General features: G+C 51.8%; 2 protein-coding genes across 3 annotated transcripts; one reads left to right on the top strand and one right to left on the bottom strand.

Annotated features, from left to right (window-relative positions):
- The first annotated feature begins 1228 nt into the window (after positions 1 to 1228).
- MTRFR (mitochondrial translation release factor in rescue) lies at positions 1229 to 6268 on the top strand. Of its 2 annotated transcripts, XM_063315519.1 has the most exons (3): positions 1229 to 1400; positions 4116 to 4422; positions 5243 to 6268. In XM_063315519.1, exons 2-3 carry the CDS (start codon positions 4144 to 4146, stop codon positions 5453 to 5455), a joined length of 492 nt encoding a protein of 163 aa, XP_063171589.1. In that variant the 5' UTR covers positions 1229 to 1400; positions 4116 to 4143; the 3' UTR covers positions 5456 to 6268. The 2 variants fall into 2 exon arrangements, with proteins under 2 accessions (XP_063171589.1, XP_063171588.1); XM_063315518.1 differs by lacking the exon at positions 1229 to 1400 and having other exon boundaries at positions 4040 to 4422.
- CDK2AP1 (cyclin dependent kinase 2 associated protein 1) lies at positions 6219 to 16531 on the bottom strand. The gene is made up of 4 exons (XM_063315521.1): positions 16370 to 16531; positions 9777 to 9874; positions 8217 to 8343; positions 6219 to 7472 (listed from the first exon to the last, which is right to left on the bottom strand). The coding sequence occupies exons 1-4, from the start codon at positions 16419 to 16421 to the stop codon at positions 7405 to 7407; spliced, it is 345 nt and encodes a 114-aa protein (XP_063171591.1). The 5' UTR covers positions 16422 to 16531; the 3' UTR covers positions 6219 to 7404.
- Between the last annotated feature and the right edge of the window lie 2439 nt (positions 16532 to 18970).

Here is an 18970-nt window from a genome sequence, read left to right as displayed (position 1 = left end):
GATTAGGAAAGAGAAATGCTATGTGAACGATATTGAATGTTTTTGCTTTTTTTTTTTTTTTTAAAAGAAAGAATTACAACATGCATGGCAAATGGCCTGGCTGCTTTGATCAGGGCAGGCATCCACATCTCTTGAATTGAAAAGGAAGCGTCAGAAGTCACTACATCTCCCAAACCAACGTTGAAGAACTCAGAGGAGTTCCCTACAGAGCCTTTTCTATAGATTCTAACAGGAAAACAGTAACGGGAAGCAGAAACCTTTTGTGATATCTTCTCATGCCAGGGCAACAAAGACAGTAAGTCTTCTACTAAGAGAGGGAAGTCAATCTGGCAGAAGCACGGGAGCATCTTCGCTGTGCCAAGCACCCCCAGGATTGGCTTAGCTATCCACGTCCTGGTTTTGTGCTGAGTTTTTACTGCGTCCCTCCAAATTGAAAAACCAAAAACAAATCGGCTCCCTTCAATATAACAACAACAACAACAACAATCCCAGTGACTCTGGGCAGCTATTGTGCCCCCCCTTGATCTTCTCAAGAACCCTGCAAGGTAGGCTGAGCTGACATTCAGGGCTGACTGGCTTCGAGCCCAACCCTTCATCGACCCCCCTTCATCGAGCGCACCCCCTCCACCCTTATTGGCCGCCGCTAGAGTATCAACAACCAGCGCGGCCAGTGATTGGACGACCTGCATGCCACTCGATGATTTGGGGGCGTGCCAGGAGAAAGAAATGAGGTCGCTGGTGGCCCAAGGAGGCCTGCTCGCCTGCCTCCCTCCCGTCGGGGCGGCGGCGGTCCCTGCCTTCCGACCCAATCCCGCCTCTACGTACCCGCTTGCCTCCCCTACAGCCCGCGGCCTTCCGCCCCGCTCCCGTCAGGCGCAGGCCGGGCCGGGGAGAAGCCCAAGCGTCGCGCGGTCCCCTCCCCTCCGCGGTTGGCGGTTGAGATTCGAAGAGGTTTCAAGGCAGACGCCAAAGGCTCGCGACGCGGCTGCGCGCGGCCGCTGATTGGCTGGCTCCCGAGCCGGCTGCGCGACGCTATTGGCCGGGGGAGGCGGGGGGCGGGCGCGCTCACCTCCCCCGCCCGCGCTGGGATTGGGCAACGAGTGAGGAACGGGGCGGTGCTCTCTGGGACTGGCTCCTTCCCGTCTCGGCCATTGGAGGGAAGACAGACTGCCGCGCGGGTGCGGCGCATGCGCAGCCGCGTCGGGGCTGAGGCCTAGTTGTGTTTGGGTTGCCCCGAGGCGAGGGGAAGCGCCGCGACCGACCGAAGCGGGAGGCAGGTCGTCCCTGGGAAAGCTTCTCCCTACACGGTGCCCCGCTCCGACCCAGCAGCTGCTCGTGCCTATTTACCACCTCCCCCTCGTCCTTTTCCCACGATCCCAAGCCCACAGCAACCCTGCGAGGTAGGCCAGGCGGAGCGAATGATCCCAAACCACCGGAGAGCTTCCGTGGGGGGGTGGGGGAGAGCGGGGATTTGAACCCCCCTTTCTCCAGCCCTAACCCAGCATTCCCGCGGGGCTGACCTGACGGCTAGCTGGAGAGGAGGCGCGAGCCTGGGCAAGGCGCAGCCCCAGCGGAATCCTGAACCAACCTGCTTCCTGGCTTCGCGCAGCATTAAGGAAAGGAAATGGGCTTTGCTTTGCGCAACGCGGATCCAGGAGGGAAGAAAAGGAAGAGCGTCGGGAGCAGGAGTGGATCTCCAGACCCGCTGAAGAGGGTGGTGTGAACGCAGCCAAGGCAAACCTGGGTCTTGGCGAACACAGCTGCTACCTGGCATGCCAGCCTGGCCCCCAGCAGCCCCGCTTTCCCATAAGAGGCAGAGCCAGTGACGGTGGGGCAGTCCCATCTGTGGGAATGTGGAGACCCGGGTCAGCCTCCTTCCTGAGTTCCTCCAACTGGCCAAAGCAGGGCCCACAAAGGCCCCTTTGGTGTCTTTCCCCGGCTGCTGCTCCTTCTCCGTAAAGCCACCCTTCTGGCCAGAGTAAATGCAGCCCTCCTCTACAGCCGTGCGAAGAAGTAAGGGTGCCCCGTGGACGCTGCTGGCTTTTTCGACATACTTCAGCATACAGATCCTTGATCTTCATTTCCACAATGTTGATCAAGGAGAGGTGGCAAATATCACGCCCCGCTTACGGTTTGTAGCCCGTTGTGTCATTTGAATAAACATACATGTGGAGTTTGCATGTGGAAAAAGAAAGTACGCCCCTACATTCATCACTGCTTCAGATGCTTAAGATCAGAATCAGGATCCAGTGATTAGAATGTGGCTGAAGAGGATCTGGGCACGCTTGCTTGTTCACACAGCTGTGCCTCTACTTTGGGAAGCCCTGGATCTAAAGCGGAGAAACCTGGATTGCTTCTTACCATGATGGACGGTGGCCAAGCTGCATTTACTCTGGCGGTTGGTGGCAATGCAGTGCTGCTGTCCTCGCCAGCTCTGCAGTGGAGTCCAGAACGCCGCCTTTTTCTTCCCATCTCGTTGATTCCCTTGGCAACTGAAGTGGCAAGCCTTGCATTGTGACTTCGTTGCAGAGGGTGGGAGAAGATAAGTGAGAGGAAGCTGGCTTCAAAACTGGCTGCTTTCTCACCTCGTGGTCAGTGGCCTCCTGTCCATCTGTCCCTTCCACATCCATGTATCTTCTGGGGAAAAAAATGCCACTGGAGGGACAGACTGTAATAGCTGGCAAGTGTACAATTCAGTACCAGTGTTGATTGGGAATGATCAAACACTGAACTGGAAATGTTTTGATGATGTAGCATAGCTGGCTGGGGGATTCTGGGAGTTGAAGTCCACTCATCTGAAAGTTGCCAAGGTTGAGAAACACTGATGTACAGGTAGACCTCAATTTACGACCACAGTTGGGACTGGAACTTCTGTCACTAGGTGAGGTGGTCAGTGAGTGAGTTGCAACTTATTTTAGAACCTTTTTTGCTGCAGTTGTTAAGCGAATCCGGCTTCCCCCATTGACTTTGCATGTTGGAAGCTGGCTGGGAAGGTTGCAGATGGCAATCATGTGACCCCAGGACGCTGCGACCATTCTAAATACATGCTGGTTGCCAAGCGCCTGGATTTTGATCACGTGACTGCAGGGACGCTGCGGCTGCTGTGAGTGTAAGGACCGGTCGTAAGTCATTTTTTCCAGCACTGCCGTAACTTCAGTCGCTAAATGAATGGTCATAAGTTGAGGACAGCTTATAGTATCTCAGGAGGCAACCTCTTTTCAAGCAATGAAGTTCAGCAACATAATCAAATGGAGCTTTTTAAAAGGGCTGCTTTCACTCAGGTTCAAGTCAGGCCATGGCTTTGAATCAAAGCCAGAAGATATACAAGCTTGATTTCAGATCAAACTAATTATGTTTCAGAGTCCATTATACCTGTATTGCTTATGATGGCTTATTTTGGTGTGTGTGTTTTGAAGTGCTGACTAAAAGTTGTTCTAGTTCTGATTTTTTAAAAGCCAGATTTCTTCTCTTTTGTTTTCCCTTTAGTGCCACTACTTCTTGGCAGCATCTTGGAATCCAGTCAGTTGATCAACTTAACTTGCTCTAAGAATAGTAAGAGGAGAAAAGTCTGCGGAAGGGAAGAAAGCCATGCGCTGTCCCTCCTCCTCTCCCAGCGTGTGTTTATCCCTCCCTCGCCTTCCTGCTGAGCTGCCCAGCTGGGATATCATTTATTAGAGAAGGCTGGAGAAGAGTGTGTGCAGAACGAAAAAAGGGACACGCAGAAGGCCAAGCACCTGACTTGGTTCTGCTGGGTTGCAGCAAAAAGGTGCTGCTCAGGGAGACCCAGGTGCAGTTTGACAGCCATTCAGAGAGCAGGTAATACATTGCCTGGCACGGGGCATGGAGAACTTTCTCCAAAGTGGGCGTGGTTAAACCGCTGGACAGTCTAACCTTTTTTGCAGCTGCAGTTCCACCCCGGCTACCTAATTATATCACGCCAGTTCCGTGGAGTTAACCAGACATTCTGTGCATTGCATAAGGCTCGTTGGAGGGACGTACAAATTGGGCCGGTTCCTCCTTCAGCCAAACTGGGAAATCTGCTGCTTGCTAGGCTTTGCTAATCAATGAAGCTTACGGGTTGTTATTGGGTGCATCTTCCTGCTTCTGTCTTGCAGCTAGAAAAGTCCACTTCCACCTGTTTTGATGCCTCCATCAAGTTTATTTCGCTTGACAGACTCTTTGATCCAACGGGGCTGTTTCCCTTGGACATCAAGGCTTGGGGACAAGCGATTCTTACTGGGCCACTGCCTTGGGCCACGGGTCCTCAGAGCAGGCAAGAAGAGCGCCGGTGATCTTCTTCCTCTGAACGAAGCCGACTTAGAAGAACAGTTCGTCCGTGGCTTTGGGCCTGGAGGCCAAGCAACAAACAAAACCAACAACTGTGTCGTTCTGAAGCACCTTCCTACAGGGATTGTGGTCAAGGTGATTGCCCTGCTGGTTCTGGTTCCCTTACCTGGCAGGGGTCCCTAGTTTCCATGCTTGCTCTATACCTTGCTGTGTTAAGATCTGGAAATTACCCGAGTTTAGATCTGAAATGGGTGGCTGCCTGATCCCTGCAGCGAGTAAAAGTCCTATCCGGATGACTAGACGGGAATCTTTCCTGCTGTAAGCACGCCTACGATTGGGCGTGGACTAAGTTTAGGTCTGTGTTTGAGCATCCTACCAGGAAAAGTTTTAGCTCAATCTGCAATTGTATTGAAACCAGCTGTCTCTAGATCAGTGTTTCTCAACCTTGGCAGCTTGAAGATGGGTGGACTTCAACTCCCAGAATTCCCCAGCCAGCAGTTTAGATCTGAAATGGGTGGCTGGGGAATTCTGGGAGTTGAAGTCCACCCATCTTCAAGCTGCCAAGGTTGAGAAACACTGATCTAGATGGAAGCATTCTTTCAGCTACTGGTGGCTGAACCATCATCCTGTTGATCCCACTACGGGTGTTAATACAGTGTGGCCCATGTGCTCATTCAGCGTGGGCCATGCACTTGTCCTCATTCTATTCACTTTTATGGGTCCCTCTGGGAGCTTTTGCTGGCTTATTGAGTCTCCTCAGTGGTTCTTCTGGCCTCTTTCTCTCAGCTGAATGTCTGTGACCCAACAGTTTTTATTTATTTATCAAATTGTATGGCCACCCATCTCACAAAAAAAACGACTCTGGTTTTTAATCTAGTACTACCTATCCTAGCTAATGTTTCCAGACAAGGCAAGCTGCCTTCCCTAAAGTCAGACACTTGTTGTTCTTCCCTAGTGCCATCAGACAAGGTCCCTAGAAACAAACCGTTTGAAAGCCAGAGGGATCCTCCAGGAGAAAGTGGACGTTTTCTACAAAGGCCAGTCCAGTGCTGTGGTGCGGGAGAAACAGGAGTTGGAGAAGAAAAAGGAAGAAAAGAGGCAGCAAGCAAGGAGAAACCTCGAAAGGAAAAGGCACTTGAAAGAAATGCATACCCTGGAGGACAAATAGGAACACGGACGGCATTGGCTACCATTGTCTTATATACGTGCCCTACTCTAACTGATGCATATTTCCAATTTTTTAAAAAGAACAGTTTAGGACTCAGCAGAGGACGGCAGTCAGTTCTTGCATTATTACAATGCGCGATGGCACCATTATTATTTTTTTCCCTTTCATTGGGGGCAGGGGAGATCATCGCAGGGGGCAGAGGCCTGCGCATCAATTTCCAGAGCCTAGCTCACGGCATTCTTTGAGATTTCACATAATTTATTTCTCCCCCCTCTCCCTGCATACCCTTTCACCGAGCTTCGAAAGAACCAACTACTGCTTGCCTGCAGTCATTTGGTGGCACGCACAGAGGCAGCATTCCAGCTTGGTCCCCGTGATATTAAATTGTTATATCCAGTTGGCCTAGTTTATGCATTCGATCGGTCTCAAAGCAGCGGACAACGTAGCACAGGAGCCAGCGCGTGCAGAACAGATGAGCACGGCGAACCACCCACCGCCACAGGTGGTGGAACGGCAAGACGGAATTGTCTTCTGGAACGCAGCATTGCCAGCATGGCACTGCATCGTTTAATCAGAATAAGGTGGATCCCTTTTTGGGGGCCCACCCCTACACACTGGAATGATTCTGAATGGACATTTACTTTCGTTTTCTTAATCTCCTCCATCACCAAGCCCCTGTGTTTCTCCCCTTGTAATAATTTTAATTACTTGTACATCCACCAGGCTTTAGAGCACAGGACTCTCCGCTGTCCAACGACAGAAATTACTGAAAATAAGCTTTATTACGTCAAGTAATAAATACATACAAAGATGCCAAGTTACAATTTAAACCTGGGAAAGGGAGGATTGTTAATTTGGGGCCTGGCGATAGGTCTGAATTGGCTGTTTTCTGCTTGGGAGGAATGCGTGCGTTTTTGGATGATTTTGGAAAACTCATGCAAAAGGGGACATTTGGGATGCAGTTTATGGTCTGCGGGCCAAATATATAATACTCTGGATGATAATGATGGTGTTCGACGGGCAGAAGGCGGGGACCTTTATACTCCTCAGCATTAAAAACAATTCCTGAAATGGTTTGGCTGTTAGGCTTGTTAATTTGGGGTGGTTAAGGCATTTTTTTTCAAAGAGGCTTACCCTGCAAATCCTAAGTGTTTACCTTGGTGCATTGTAAAAGATCCTGGTTTCTGTGTGGATGTCTACACCTCATCCACGTAATGGTGTTCTACGTGAACATACGTAGAAGTATTGACGCATTGTTAGAAAAACATGTAACGAGGGATTTCTATTAGGGAAATCTGTCCAGCTCTATTTCAGCAAGCGACCCTTGGAAAGCTGTGCAGGCCCTGAATGCAGATCCTCGGGGGGGGGGGGGAGAGTCTGGAGAGCGAAGGCAGAAAGCGGGCAGAGGATGTTGGGTGCAACTGACAGGTTAAATGGGAGAGGGGAGAACCCAACTAGGAATAGGATCTGGGGTGGGGGGAACAAAAAAAAAAAATCCTCTGGACCATTTTTCTCAACCTTAGCAACTTTAAGAAGTGTGGACTGCAGTTCCCAGAATTCCGGGAACTGAAGTCCACGCTTCTTAAAGTTGCCAAGGTTGAGAAACACTGCTCTGAACAATTTCCGTTCATCCAAGGGGAGGCTTTGGATTTACTGACCCACATTTGTGGATGGTAGCCTGCTGAAACGGAGCGAGTTTCAAAAGCAGCCTGCGACACAATGGAAGGAAGTGTCTGAATGGGAGGAAGGGAAATGGTGTGGCATCCAGAAATTGTATTGGGCACACAAATCCTTGGGTACAGACCCATCGTTGGAAAGGGCAATGTCCAAGGCTGGAAGAGGAAAAATAGAATTGTCAGTTTAAGGGTTGGTCTGAATGTTTCCATCATTTCCAAGGGAACTGTGTTCTCTTGGAGGTGGGAGGAGGTGGGGTTCAAAAGAGATGGATATTAAGATCTTGCATTTCTCTCAGTCTCTGCTAAACACTCTCGGACCAGTCCTCTTGCTTGAATGATACCTGTAAAATAGATAAAATATTTTCTGCGTTTTTGAAGATGCCCTTTTTTTCCCCAGATGAGTGAGCAACTAACTTCTTACTAGGGAAATAACATTATAAGGAGCCAAAATTCCAAAGGAAATCATATTTACTGCCCGTCTTTAAGTTGGTTCCGGTTCATTTTAGGGGCTTCCTAAGCACTTAGCTTAGTTTCCATTTTTGGAATGGCTCTGTATTTGTGCAAAATAGACAATGCTGCTGTTTTCCTTCCTTCACCTCTGAAATCTGTTTGGGTAGGATTCCTAGAAAATATCCTGCATTTTGCACCTAGTCACAGTGTGTCAGCAGAATTCGTAATGGCCTAGTTCATACTTTGCCCTAAATGATACTTGGATTTAATTGATTTCAGCCTACTAGGATGTATGAACCAGACCCTGAGGCTTGTCACCATGGCAATGAGCTAACTAGCTGTGGAGTTCAACGGATGAAAGAAGCAACAAGGCCAAGCTACTTTGGCTCATTGGAGAGACAATGTGAGACTGACCCTGATTGTGTTAATTCCTCCCAATTTGCTCCAAATAGCCTCCTTGCATCTTTCCATCAGCTCTACCTGGAACAGCCACGTTGCAAGTTCAGAAGGAGAGATTACAAGCATGCTTAAACACCGTGCCTGTTGCTCAGTATAATCCTGAGGACTAGAAGCTAAGGTGGTTTAAAACGACAGGATTTAACACTTTCCCCATCACACGAGGCTGGCCCGATTACCTCGTTTTAGCCTTTCCATGGCACTTTTGCTTCCGGCATACGTAGGCCTAATTTCTTTTCCTAATTCTTCTATGACGACCAGAAGTTCTGCGTATTTGCTCTGGGGGACTTGACTGCTGCCGGTCCCCTACCAGCAGAAAAGAAAACGGGAATTAAGCCACAAATAAATCAAAAGAGGTTGGTTGCAAACGAGCAGAGCAATGCTTATTCATTTAGAACGGTGTCTTATGGTATTGTTCAGTAGCAAGCAGCATTACTTCCAAGCAAGCGGGGGCGTCTCCGGGGGTGGGGTTGTCAAGTCAGTGGCTGCAATCACATGGCTGTGGACGCCTTCTTGACTTTTTTGACACCTGCCTGCTGTAGACGCAGACCACATTTTCTGGTAGATAAATGTGGACCTTACTTCAGAGCAATCAAGCTTAGAATTGAATTGCTACATCCTGTCCTCTGGTTCTCATCATTTAGCAGTGGCAAAAATCATTCTCTTCCCAAGCTAATAATATTTTTATTTGGCATGCATTTATATCTCAGCTCAGTACAAGACCTATTTTTCGTACAGGCCTCTGTTCTTTGGGATTCAAAATTGCAACTTGCTCAGAGTAGCCTTTTTTGGGAGAAGAGCAAAACCAAGTTTGCTTAACTATACCTTGAATAAAACATAACTGGGTGTACCCAACACATTAAACCCTAAACCCTAATTCACAAATGCCAGTGGCTGAATTCACGCACCCATGCTAAGCCATAAACAGTCTGAGCACAGCTGGGCTCGATGTGCAATGCCTATCATTTGCAGGACATGTCTTATCCCACCAAGCAGACAAATCCACGGGTGAAACTGAACCTTACATTACAAAGGTGTTCCAGAAGCATAGCCATTAAAACAGTACCATTTATCTGACTCTGTATAGGTAGTCCTCACTTAACAACCACAATTGGGATCGGAATTTTGGTTGCTAAGCAAAGTGGTCATTAAGCAAATCCGACCCGATTTTATGACCTTTTTTGCAGCAATTGTTAAGCACATCACTGCAGTCAACCACATGGTCCTTAAGCGGATCATGCTGTTCCCCATTGACTTCGCTTGCCGGAAGCTGGCTGGGAAGGTCAAAACTGGCAATCACATGACCACAGGACCCTGCGGCAGTCGTAAATGCAAACTTTGCCAAGCGCCCAAATTGTGATCACACGACTGGGGATGCTGCGATGGCTGTAAGTGCGAGGACTGGTCATAAGTCAGTTTTTCCAGCACCGTCGTAAGTCCGAACTGTCAATAAACGAATGGTCATTAAACAAGGACTACCTATACCTATTTTGCCTGATAAGTTGTAGAAAACTAAAATGCTTGCATTAGGCATTATCACAGGCAGAGATAATAGTAGAACAGCCCTTAATAACAAACAAAACCAGGCACTTCCACCTTCCTATTTTAATCCATTTTAATTTTCAGGGACTCATACCATCATCATCATCATCATTTCCAACCATCCATATCACGTGTCTGACCAAGTGACTGAATAGTCCATGCGCCCGGTAACATTAAAGCGAGACCCGAGTGTTTACCTGCACTCCTTGCGCATAGCCTAGAGATGGGGGTCCGTAATCATTGATCAGGTGTCTGTACTGCCCCGAGCCGGCCATGATGGTGGAAGGAGAATGAGCTTTGGAGAGAGAAAATGCAACCGATGAGACTGAATCCCAAAAGAAGAATGGAAAAAAAATACAGATAAATGTCAGTTTGGCGGGGGGGGGGGGAGAATGCATCACCTATTGCTCTTCCTTCCATTAACGGCAATTAGAGATTGCACTCCTAATGCAGAAACAAATATAAATGCCAGAAGCGTTGTCATTTCTGTCTCGAAAAAGAAAACTTTTGGGACTTCCTGTGTACTTTCCATGTCCTCCCCAGCTCCGACGTACAGAAAAATGGCCGCTCTTATTGGCCATATTTGTGATCGTAGCATTACTTGCAATGGCTGCCCAGAGTCATTGCTACGAGATGGGCGGCCATGTAAATCATCAGCAGAATCACCCACAGAAAAGGAGGTGATTGGAAGGGGCTCTAAAATAACCTAATCCGGACTCCCCTGTTCAGGTGAAACCCCACTATTTCTCCGCAGGCCAGGTGACCAAGTTGTAGGCGGTGGGGTTCAGGTGCTGCAGGATATCAGGTTCCAATATTTCAGCAAATACTTAGATTTGGGGGGGGGGTCGTACAGAATATATCCACGCTAAAGTTTTCCGCAAAACACGTCAAAACAAATCAGCCGCAGCAGCCCACTTTGCACAACACGAAGACAAAACCACGTACATGTCAATGAAGATTCCCAGTCATCCAGGTGGAATTGTCTCTAGGTTGAGTCACGGCAGCTGGATTTCTTTCTTTTTGGCAGAAACGTTTCACTGCTTGTCCAAATCTGGGCAAAGGTCGGTGAGGGGACCCCATATATGTCTTCCAGGTGGCTGCACTGTCCCTCCACCTGAATGGCTGTTAACTGGGCCGTGGAGGTGTGGATTGCCTTTGGGATGCCTTACTCCTAGATCCTTTGTTCGTCCCCCAGTGGATCGTTAAGAGTGGCCTTCCTGGTGGTCTCGATCTTCCTGGGGACCGATGAAAGAGCAGCACGAAAAATGGGGGACAGGTTGTGTCTGGGGCCTCCGCCTCTATCGAGGGAAGGATTTTCCACTTTGGCATGAATGGATTCCTGAACCCCTCTCTCAGACCACCTATCTTCTCTGTCCAAAATGTGAACATTGTTGTCCTCAAATGAGCGTCCTTTTTCTTTTAGATGAAGGTAAACTGCTGATTCTGGTCCTGCGGTGTTGCTCCTCCTGTGCTGGGCCATCCTCTTGTGTAACGGCTGTTTGGTTTCCCCAGTGTAGTGCTCAGAACACCCCTGACTGCACAAAGACAATCCACACCTCCGTGGCACAATCAACAGCCATTCAGGTGCAGGGACAACGCAGCCACCCTGGAAGACATATATGGGGTCCCCTCACCAACCTTTGCCCAGACTTGGACAAGCAGTGAAACGTTTCTACCAAAAGAAAGAAATCCAGTTGCCATGACTCAACCTACGGACAGCCACATACATGGTGATTTACAGCACATGTGAACCGGCTGCGGCATATCCTCACCTGGCAGCGGTAGTCCAGGAATTCAAGGCGGAGGCACCAAACTGGGCATCTTGGCCCAGAGAATCAGGGTCTTTCCCAATCAGCTACGCCCCTTCCCCTTTTTTGGCTGTGGAGCACCAATGAGGGTGACAAATGGGGCTGGTGGGTGCCCTCGCCATCAGAACTGGGTGTTGGGGACCATGGTGAAGACAGGCCCGCCTGCCCAGGGCTCGGCATGCCCGCGATTCCCCTCCGAAGCCCAGCTCCTCCTGTCCGCCTCCTCCAGGGATGCTGAGCCCCACACAAGCCCAACCTCCAGAACTCATCCCAAGGCTGACTCTCTCTCTCTCCACCCCCCCCCCAAAGTGAAGACAGGGGGGCCCCTCCAGGGTGCCTTTACCTGCTGCTTGGCCCTCAAACACGTAGTAAGACATAGCCGCGAGCATCGGGAGCCTTCTCCGCTGCAGCAGGCCCCCAGGAACAAAAGGAGGGGGGGTTCGGACTTGGCTGCGGCACCGGCCCCCCTCAAACGCAATGCAGATGGCCGCCTTTGCAGCCTTGCCAGCTTAGCCCAGCTGGAGGGTGAGGGTGGGTGGCGGAAGGAAATCCAAACAATGCCAGGCTCGCTTAGAAACAGCAAGCTTTCAGAAAGGAACCCCCAAAGTCCATCTAGCCAAGCCCGGAAGCTGGCTCTCCTCCCGGCGCGGAGCATCTCGGGGAGCTGCAGAGCAGGGCCAGGGTTCGGGGCGGGGGATCAACCGCTTCCATCTAGGGAGGATCCCCACGCGGGCAGGGTCCCTCCAAGGGGGCTCAGCACCAGCCCAGGACAGGCTCGGAGCTCAACTGTTTAGAGAAGTTGGGGAATACAAAGCCCATCAGCCCCAGAGGGCCTGCTGGCGTCTGGCCCCTCGCGATGGGAGCTGCAAGCCCAAACACTGGGGGCATTCAGCCTCGGCTGCCTTTGTCTCCTGGGCTGGCCCGCAGCCAGGGTGCCGGAGTGTGCCTAGTTCACAAAGCAGGCAGAGAAACCATGTTGGACACTGAGGAATGCTCTCGGCTTCCCTCTCCTCCCCTCGCCCCCGGAAAACCTGTTTCTCCACAGAAGAAATGAGATGCATTTTTTTTTAAAAAAAAAGCAGCAGCTCAGGTTCGATTGGACTAAGCTTGAGCATTCCCAGGAAGATCCTTATAGGGTTTTCAGGTTTCTCTTTTTCCCCCTTCTAATTGCATTTTGGATGATTCTCACGTCTTGAAAGGGAGCAGAATAAATTTGGGAAGCATCTTCCCCGGCGGCCTGAGTCATCCTTCAGATGTGGCAGATGGCTGGCTCTCCTCCCTCCTCCCCACCCCCCCCCCGCTTCGAGGCAGTCCAAAATGTCGCAATTACTTTTCCCATCCAAAATGCAGGACAAAAGGGAATATCGGGGGGAAATCGGCACTCCTGTGCCAGATGTGCAGCTGCCGCTGTCTTAGAAGGAGACCCTGTCGCCTTGACACGTCCCAGACCCCTGCCCCCCTCTTCATTGTAGTCCTATCTGGACTTTCTCTGGGTCCCCAGATTTTCTTCCCCCAGAGTTGAGGGTCCCTTTGGAATTTCCCACACATAAAACACAAGGAAGCTTCCCAAAGGAAAAAAATGAATGCATGGTTCTCAAGCATCCTTGAAATTATAGTATCTGGATTGAATCTGTCAGGAAGATGTTTTCTTGCACAAGGCCCACCACGCATGGGAGATGTGCATGAACCTGGGGGCATACCTGCCCTTACTCATTTTCAGGAGGCCTTTGCAGGCTGGCTGGTGCCCTAAAAAGGCACGGAGGGTGCTGGTTAATTCACAGCTGGCTAGGTTCACAGAACTTCCATAAACCCAAAAAAGCAACCCTACATTATGGTTTAGCACAGTGTTTCTCAAACTTGGCAACTTTAAGATGGGTGGACTTCAACTCCCAGAATTCCCCAGCCAGCACGGGAAGACTTCATCTCCCAGAATTCCCCAGCCAGCACACTTAAAGTTGTCAAGTTTGAAAAACACTGGTTTAGCCTATAGTATGAACCAAGGTGCTACCCATTAAATTTAATGGTGCAGAAACCAAATTTTAGAAGAAAACCTGAACCATCTTGGGAGGGGATTCACACAAGCAATATTTTTAAATGTCCCTCTATTCAAACCCTTCCCATAATGCTACCTCCTCCTGGGTTTTAACAACCAGAGTATTGTAACATTAAAGTTTAATCCAGCCTTCCCATCATTATTCAGAGGTTGCGACTACAACACCCAGCATTCTTGATATAGTCCAATGCTGGGATTCTGGAGTTTGTAGTTCTACACAGGAAGGGAGCATACTTAGACCGCCTAGCTTATGCTGAAGATGGGGTCCTGAATTCAGACGGGGAACCCCACATGGCCTTTTCACCCTTGCAAAACACACGGGCAGATATGATTTTGCGGCAAACAAAATGGAGTGAATCTCTGAGCACCAACCTCAACCAGCTGTTACGACTGCAAGTTCCCCTCCACCCCGTCTCCCAGGATGCAGCAGGGGTCACCAGATGGTGGTCTCCAGATGCTCTCAACTACACCTCCCATCGTCCCTTGCACACTGGCTAGAGTGGCTGGGAGGCAAAGTCCATCGCACCTGGAAGGCCACAGCTGGACTTCATCCTAGCAACTCTCAGCTGGCCAGAGGGGAGCTTAATTCAACCTGGACATCCCTCTCAAACATGAAAAGGGTCAGTTCCTGTAAGCTTTCTAATTCTAGTTGCCAGATTTCAGCTGGGAAGCAGGGCAGTTTTCTGGGGATGACACCCTGCCAGATGCGAACAGCTTTTGCACAGTGCTGCTTTGCCACCGAGAGGGACCCACACCACAGAAACTGAAGTTCCGCCTGAACCTCAAGCAGGAGCAGAGAATTCCAGTGGCCGGGAGCCCGAGATCCCAAACCTCAGCTCCTTTTGGCAATCCTTCCCTTATGCCAGAAATCTTCTTTGAATTAGGATAATTATGGCCACTTACCCATAGGCCCCTTCCCCAAAGAAATGCAAAGGAATTTTGCTGGCAGGAGAGGGCGAAGAAAAAGGCAAAGAAAGCGAAACGGGGCAGAGAAGGGAGGAAAAACCCAAAGAAAGGGAGAAGGGGAATGAAAGAGGCAGTATTTTCACAGAGGAAGGGGGACCTGAGAAAACACTGCTTCCTGAAAGATTAGAAAAGCCCACATGTGTGTCTTACATGCACCTTCCCAGAAGCGATAGCTTTCAATCCTCAGAATCCTCAGCACATCTGGAGGGCACCAGGTTGGGGAAGTTGGCCTACAGCCACCCTGGGCAAACGTAGGTCCAGCCAAAGGTCATCCGATGTCCTTTTTGTGGACAGTCAATGCCGGCCCAGAGATCTGGGGGTCCAGAGCCACGCTCCCACGTAGCAAAGAGGTAACCTCACTCTCAAATCAAGGACACCAGGCCCAGCCACGTAGTTTTCTTGGCAGCAAGACCAAGTGGTTTCAACTTCCTAGTCCGGCCTCCAGTCCTGGGATTTCCTGAGTCCCCCCCCCAAAACTCAACCAAGGCAGACCCAGCTTAGCTTCTGAGCTCACACAAGGGAAGCAAATCCTGACTAGGCTAGGAAGGAGTTCTGCAGGCAAGAGGCCCCAATCCTGAGCATTTCCCAAGTGGGCTGAGAAAACTCCAGTGGGAAACATGGAGATCTGCTGCTGGCCGGGATGCACAAGACTGGGGAAATGAACCGCTGATTCCAAAGTTCTCTGCTTTGGTCTGAAAAGGTCCTCTGCTGGATCAGGCAACAGAGCCAGAGGAGAATAACTTGGAGATTAAGCCACCCAGGCGCCTGACCGCCCCCCCCCCCCGCAACCAATTGCGCTTCAGTATTCAGGGGTAGACTGTTCTTGCAGCTGGAGGTTCCTCCTCTGGGAAATGACTGCAGAGGCCCTTTACCCTGGCCATTCCAGCCACCAACCCAGAGCCAAAAGTCAGCTCTCTGACCTGGGTGCCGCTGCCCGCTCCCTGGCATTAGGCATTAGGGCAACGGGTCTCTAGGCCAGTCTTTGTCATGATGGGCCCTTGGGATGTGCTGAGACTACAGCTCCCAGAATCCCTAGCCAGCACAGACAGTGGTAGCCCCAACGTATCTAGGGGAGATACCCAACCCATTGGGAAGAAACCGAAAAATACAGTAGGTAGAAAGTTGTACAGCGGAGCCCTATAAAGTGCATAAAGTTAGAAGCTGGGAGGGAGGAAAGGGGTGGGGGTCCAGATGGGGAGAAGCGGCCGGACGCTCCTTCAGAACCCGTCCCGCCACTGGTAGAACTTCCGCGAGGAGGGTCGCCCCTCTCCCGTCTGTTCAAAGCGGGCAGAGCCGGGCCAGCGGCCGGAAGCCCCCGCTAAGCCCTTGCACTCACCCGGGAGCAAACTCCACGGGCGACCCGGAGCAGAGGCCCCGCACGCTCAACCGGCTCCCCCAGCCTCGCTCCCGGGGGAGACGGGCAGACCCCGCGCTCCGCTCCTGCCGCCCCTCGGGGAGGGCGAAAGACCCCGCCGAGCCCCGCGCTTCTCTGAGCATGTCCAGAGTTGGGCCGGGGGCCGAGCGAGCGCCCCCGGCCCGCCGCCCCCGCCCGCCCCCTTCCCCGCCTCCCTCCGCGGCGCGCACTTGCGCCCGGTCACCGGCGGCGGCGGCGGCGGCCCCGGCAGGGGCGAGGCCACGCGCCGCGCCTCCCTTCCGGCCTCGGTCCGAATCCGCCGGCCGCCGCCTGGGGGGCGCGGGGGGGGCGCCGCTCATCCCCAGCGCGCCCTCGCCCCCCCGCCCGGCCGCCGAGGCGGGCCGCCCCTCCGGTGCGCGACGGAGCCAGGCTGCCGCGGGGGGGGCGCTCTGCCCGCGATCCAAACTTTGCCAGCGCCGGGCGGCACCCCCGGGGCAGGGCGCACAATGGCGGGGATGAATCAGCGCGGCGGGCCGGCCCTGCCCTCCCGGCGCCAGGCGCCCCCCCGCCGCCCCCGCCGCCGGTCGGGCGCGCCGCCTCCCGCCTCACCTGGGCCGAGCGGCGCCGCGATGGGCGCGATCAAGTTGGGCTTGTAGGACATGCGGGCGCGCGCGGCGGCCGGGGCCGGGGCCAGGGCGGGCGGCGGAATGCCCGGCGAGGTCCGCGCCACCGCGCCCCCCTCGCCCGCCGGCGGCTGCCTCCTCGGCGGCGGCGGCGGCGGCTTGCCCCGGACTTGCGGGCCGGCTACTGCCGGAGACCCTGGGCGAAGATGGCCGCGTCGTCACGGAGGGAGAAGCCCAGCCATCTCTCCCCCCATCCCTCTCTCCCTCCCTCGCTCGATCGCCGATCGGCTCCGGATTGCCCCACGCTTTCGGCCGACGCGAGCGAGCGGCTCATCCATTCACAGGGAGGGACGGGAGGCGGAGGGCGGAGGAAGGAAAAGACTCCGAAAGAGGAGGAGCAGGGCGGAGGAGGGCGGAGGAAAAGTTTGCCGGCGTGCTGCGTTTTTTTCTCTTTCTCTTTCTCTTTTTCCTTTTTAACGAGGGGGCGGAAACTCTCCTCCAAGCTGAAGAGGCTGCGGGACGGGCTCTGTTAAAGAGCTTGCGGAGGGTTGATTTTTTTCTTGTTTTGCGGGCTTGTTTTCGCCTGCTGCTCTTTTTTGGGGGGTCGGGGGCGGAATTGCTGGCAGCCCTTGGGGGAAAACCCGATAGGCAGACGTCGTTTCCCCTTCTGCTGCTTTTCAAGAAGAGGGACTTTAAAAAAAAAAAACGTTCCGGGAGGGGGCATGGGTGGAGGGGCGATGTTGCAAAAGAAAGGAAACGGCTCGTTTGGGGCCCGCGGCGCCGGATCCGAAAAGCAGAATCAGCCGGGCTGGAAATCCGAAGGATATTTGCAACTGGGGTGGGGTGGTACCAAATGCTTTGCTTTGAAAGGAACCTCCCCCCCTTTGATGGCCTGTTTCTCTCCTATTTGTAGAGGGGACTTTATAGCCGGACATCATTATCGATGATGGATTTCTGTAGTTACTGTATCACGTAGTTGTTGTTTTTCCCAGTTCTGTTCGAAGGTGTGGCGATTGCCTCCTATGTGATATCTAGTAATTAAGGAGTCGATTGCTTAACCCAGTGTTTCTCAACTTCGGCGGCTTGAAGATGGGTGGACTTCAACTCCTCTGGGAGTTGAAGTCCACCCATCTTCAAGCCGGCGAAGTTGAGAAACACTGGGTTAACCAGGGGTCGGATTCACAGATCATACTTTCGTAACACCGGTTTTCTGAGCTTGGCTGTGTGCGTGCTGTAAAAGAGGTCCATTGAGAAAGAATCAAAGTACAAAGTCAAACCTTCAGGCTGACCTTCTTCAGGTTGAGCGCAGCCATCTAGCTCTCAAACCCTTTTTGCTTCTGGAATATTCTTGCAAGAGGGTGCTTAGCTTTGCCTGGGACTACAAAGACAGAATAAATGCCAAGCCAGCCTCTGGGAAATCCATCCCAGAGATTTGGGGATTCCCTTGCCAGGGGACCAGTATGCACGGAGAAGCTGCCTTCCCCAACCTGGAGCCCCCAATGCGTTGAATGGCACCCTGCTCTGAGAGCTTGGCCAGGCCACCATCTCCCTGCATGAGGGAGCCATGCAAGGACTCCCAAATTCCTGAATGAAATAACTTTTTTTAAAAAAATACATTCAATCAGGTCCAATTCTCGGAGACTGCCCAGACAAGTCCCTGCAGTTTTCTTGGCAAGATACCAGTAGTAGTTTGCCATTGCCTGCTTCCCAGGGCTGAGAGGGAGTGGCTGGCCCAAGGTCACCCAGCTGGCTTCGTGCCTAAGGCAGGACAAGAACTCACAGCCTCCCGGTGCCTGGCCTGATGCCTGAACCACCACACCAAACTGGCTCTCTGTGAAATCACTTAGGAAACCCAAATGCAAGCCAGCTCTGGCTTCCTGCAATGTGCGAACCCAGGCAGAGGTTCGAAGCAAGAAGTTCTTGATCTGAAGATACATTTTTGGCAAGGGCAGCACCTGCTCTCCGGCACGGACAAGGGAGGGGCTGCTTCATGGCAACTGTTCCAGAGTTGAAGTCCACACAACTCAAAGTCGCCAAGGTTGAGAAACACTTACTTAGGGTGAAGGTGACGCTGCCTTCTGAACTTTGTCCCCGGTTTAAGAACGTCCCGGTTTATGGACGACTCCTAGTTAAGAACGGACTGCCCTAAAGACTATTATATTAAAAGTTTGAGTGAAATATGTTTTGGGTCAAACGCACAGTACTACTTGGTGTATTATGATGTTTAAGATGTTTTGGTGTATTTGAAGTGTTTCTTTAGTGTTTTATACGCACAGAAAGGTAAAATGTATACCATACACTAAGGCGAACCTTTCACTAACTGATGCTAAATAACTGTCCCGACTTACATACAAATTTGTCTTAAGGACAGACGTAGGAACGGAGCTTGGTCTTAAACCGGGGACCTGCCGTACTGACATCAAAGCCCCCGTAATGCTTGAATTGCAGATTTCGCCTTTGCCTGCAGCCACCAGGCCAAGGTTAATTTGGAACACGGAAAGGGACATTGTTAACAGTAGCCTTCGTGCTGCAACATTTAATCAGGATCTCGTGGTAACAAAAAGTTGGGGGCGAGTTCGTGCTGGGA

Source organism: Candoia aspera, chromosome 15 (assembly GCF_035149785.1).
Source record: "Candoia aspera isolate rCanAsp1 chromosome 15, rCanAsp1.hap2, whole genome shotgun sequence".
Classification (NCBI taxonomy): Eukaryota; Metazoa; Chordata; class Lepidosauria; order Squamata; family Boidae; genus Candoia; species Candoia aspera.
This window is presented reverse-complemented; position numbering and strand designations above follow the sequence as displayed.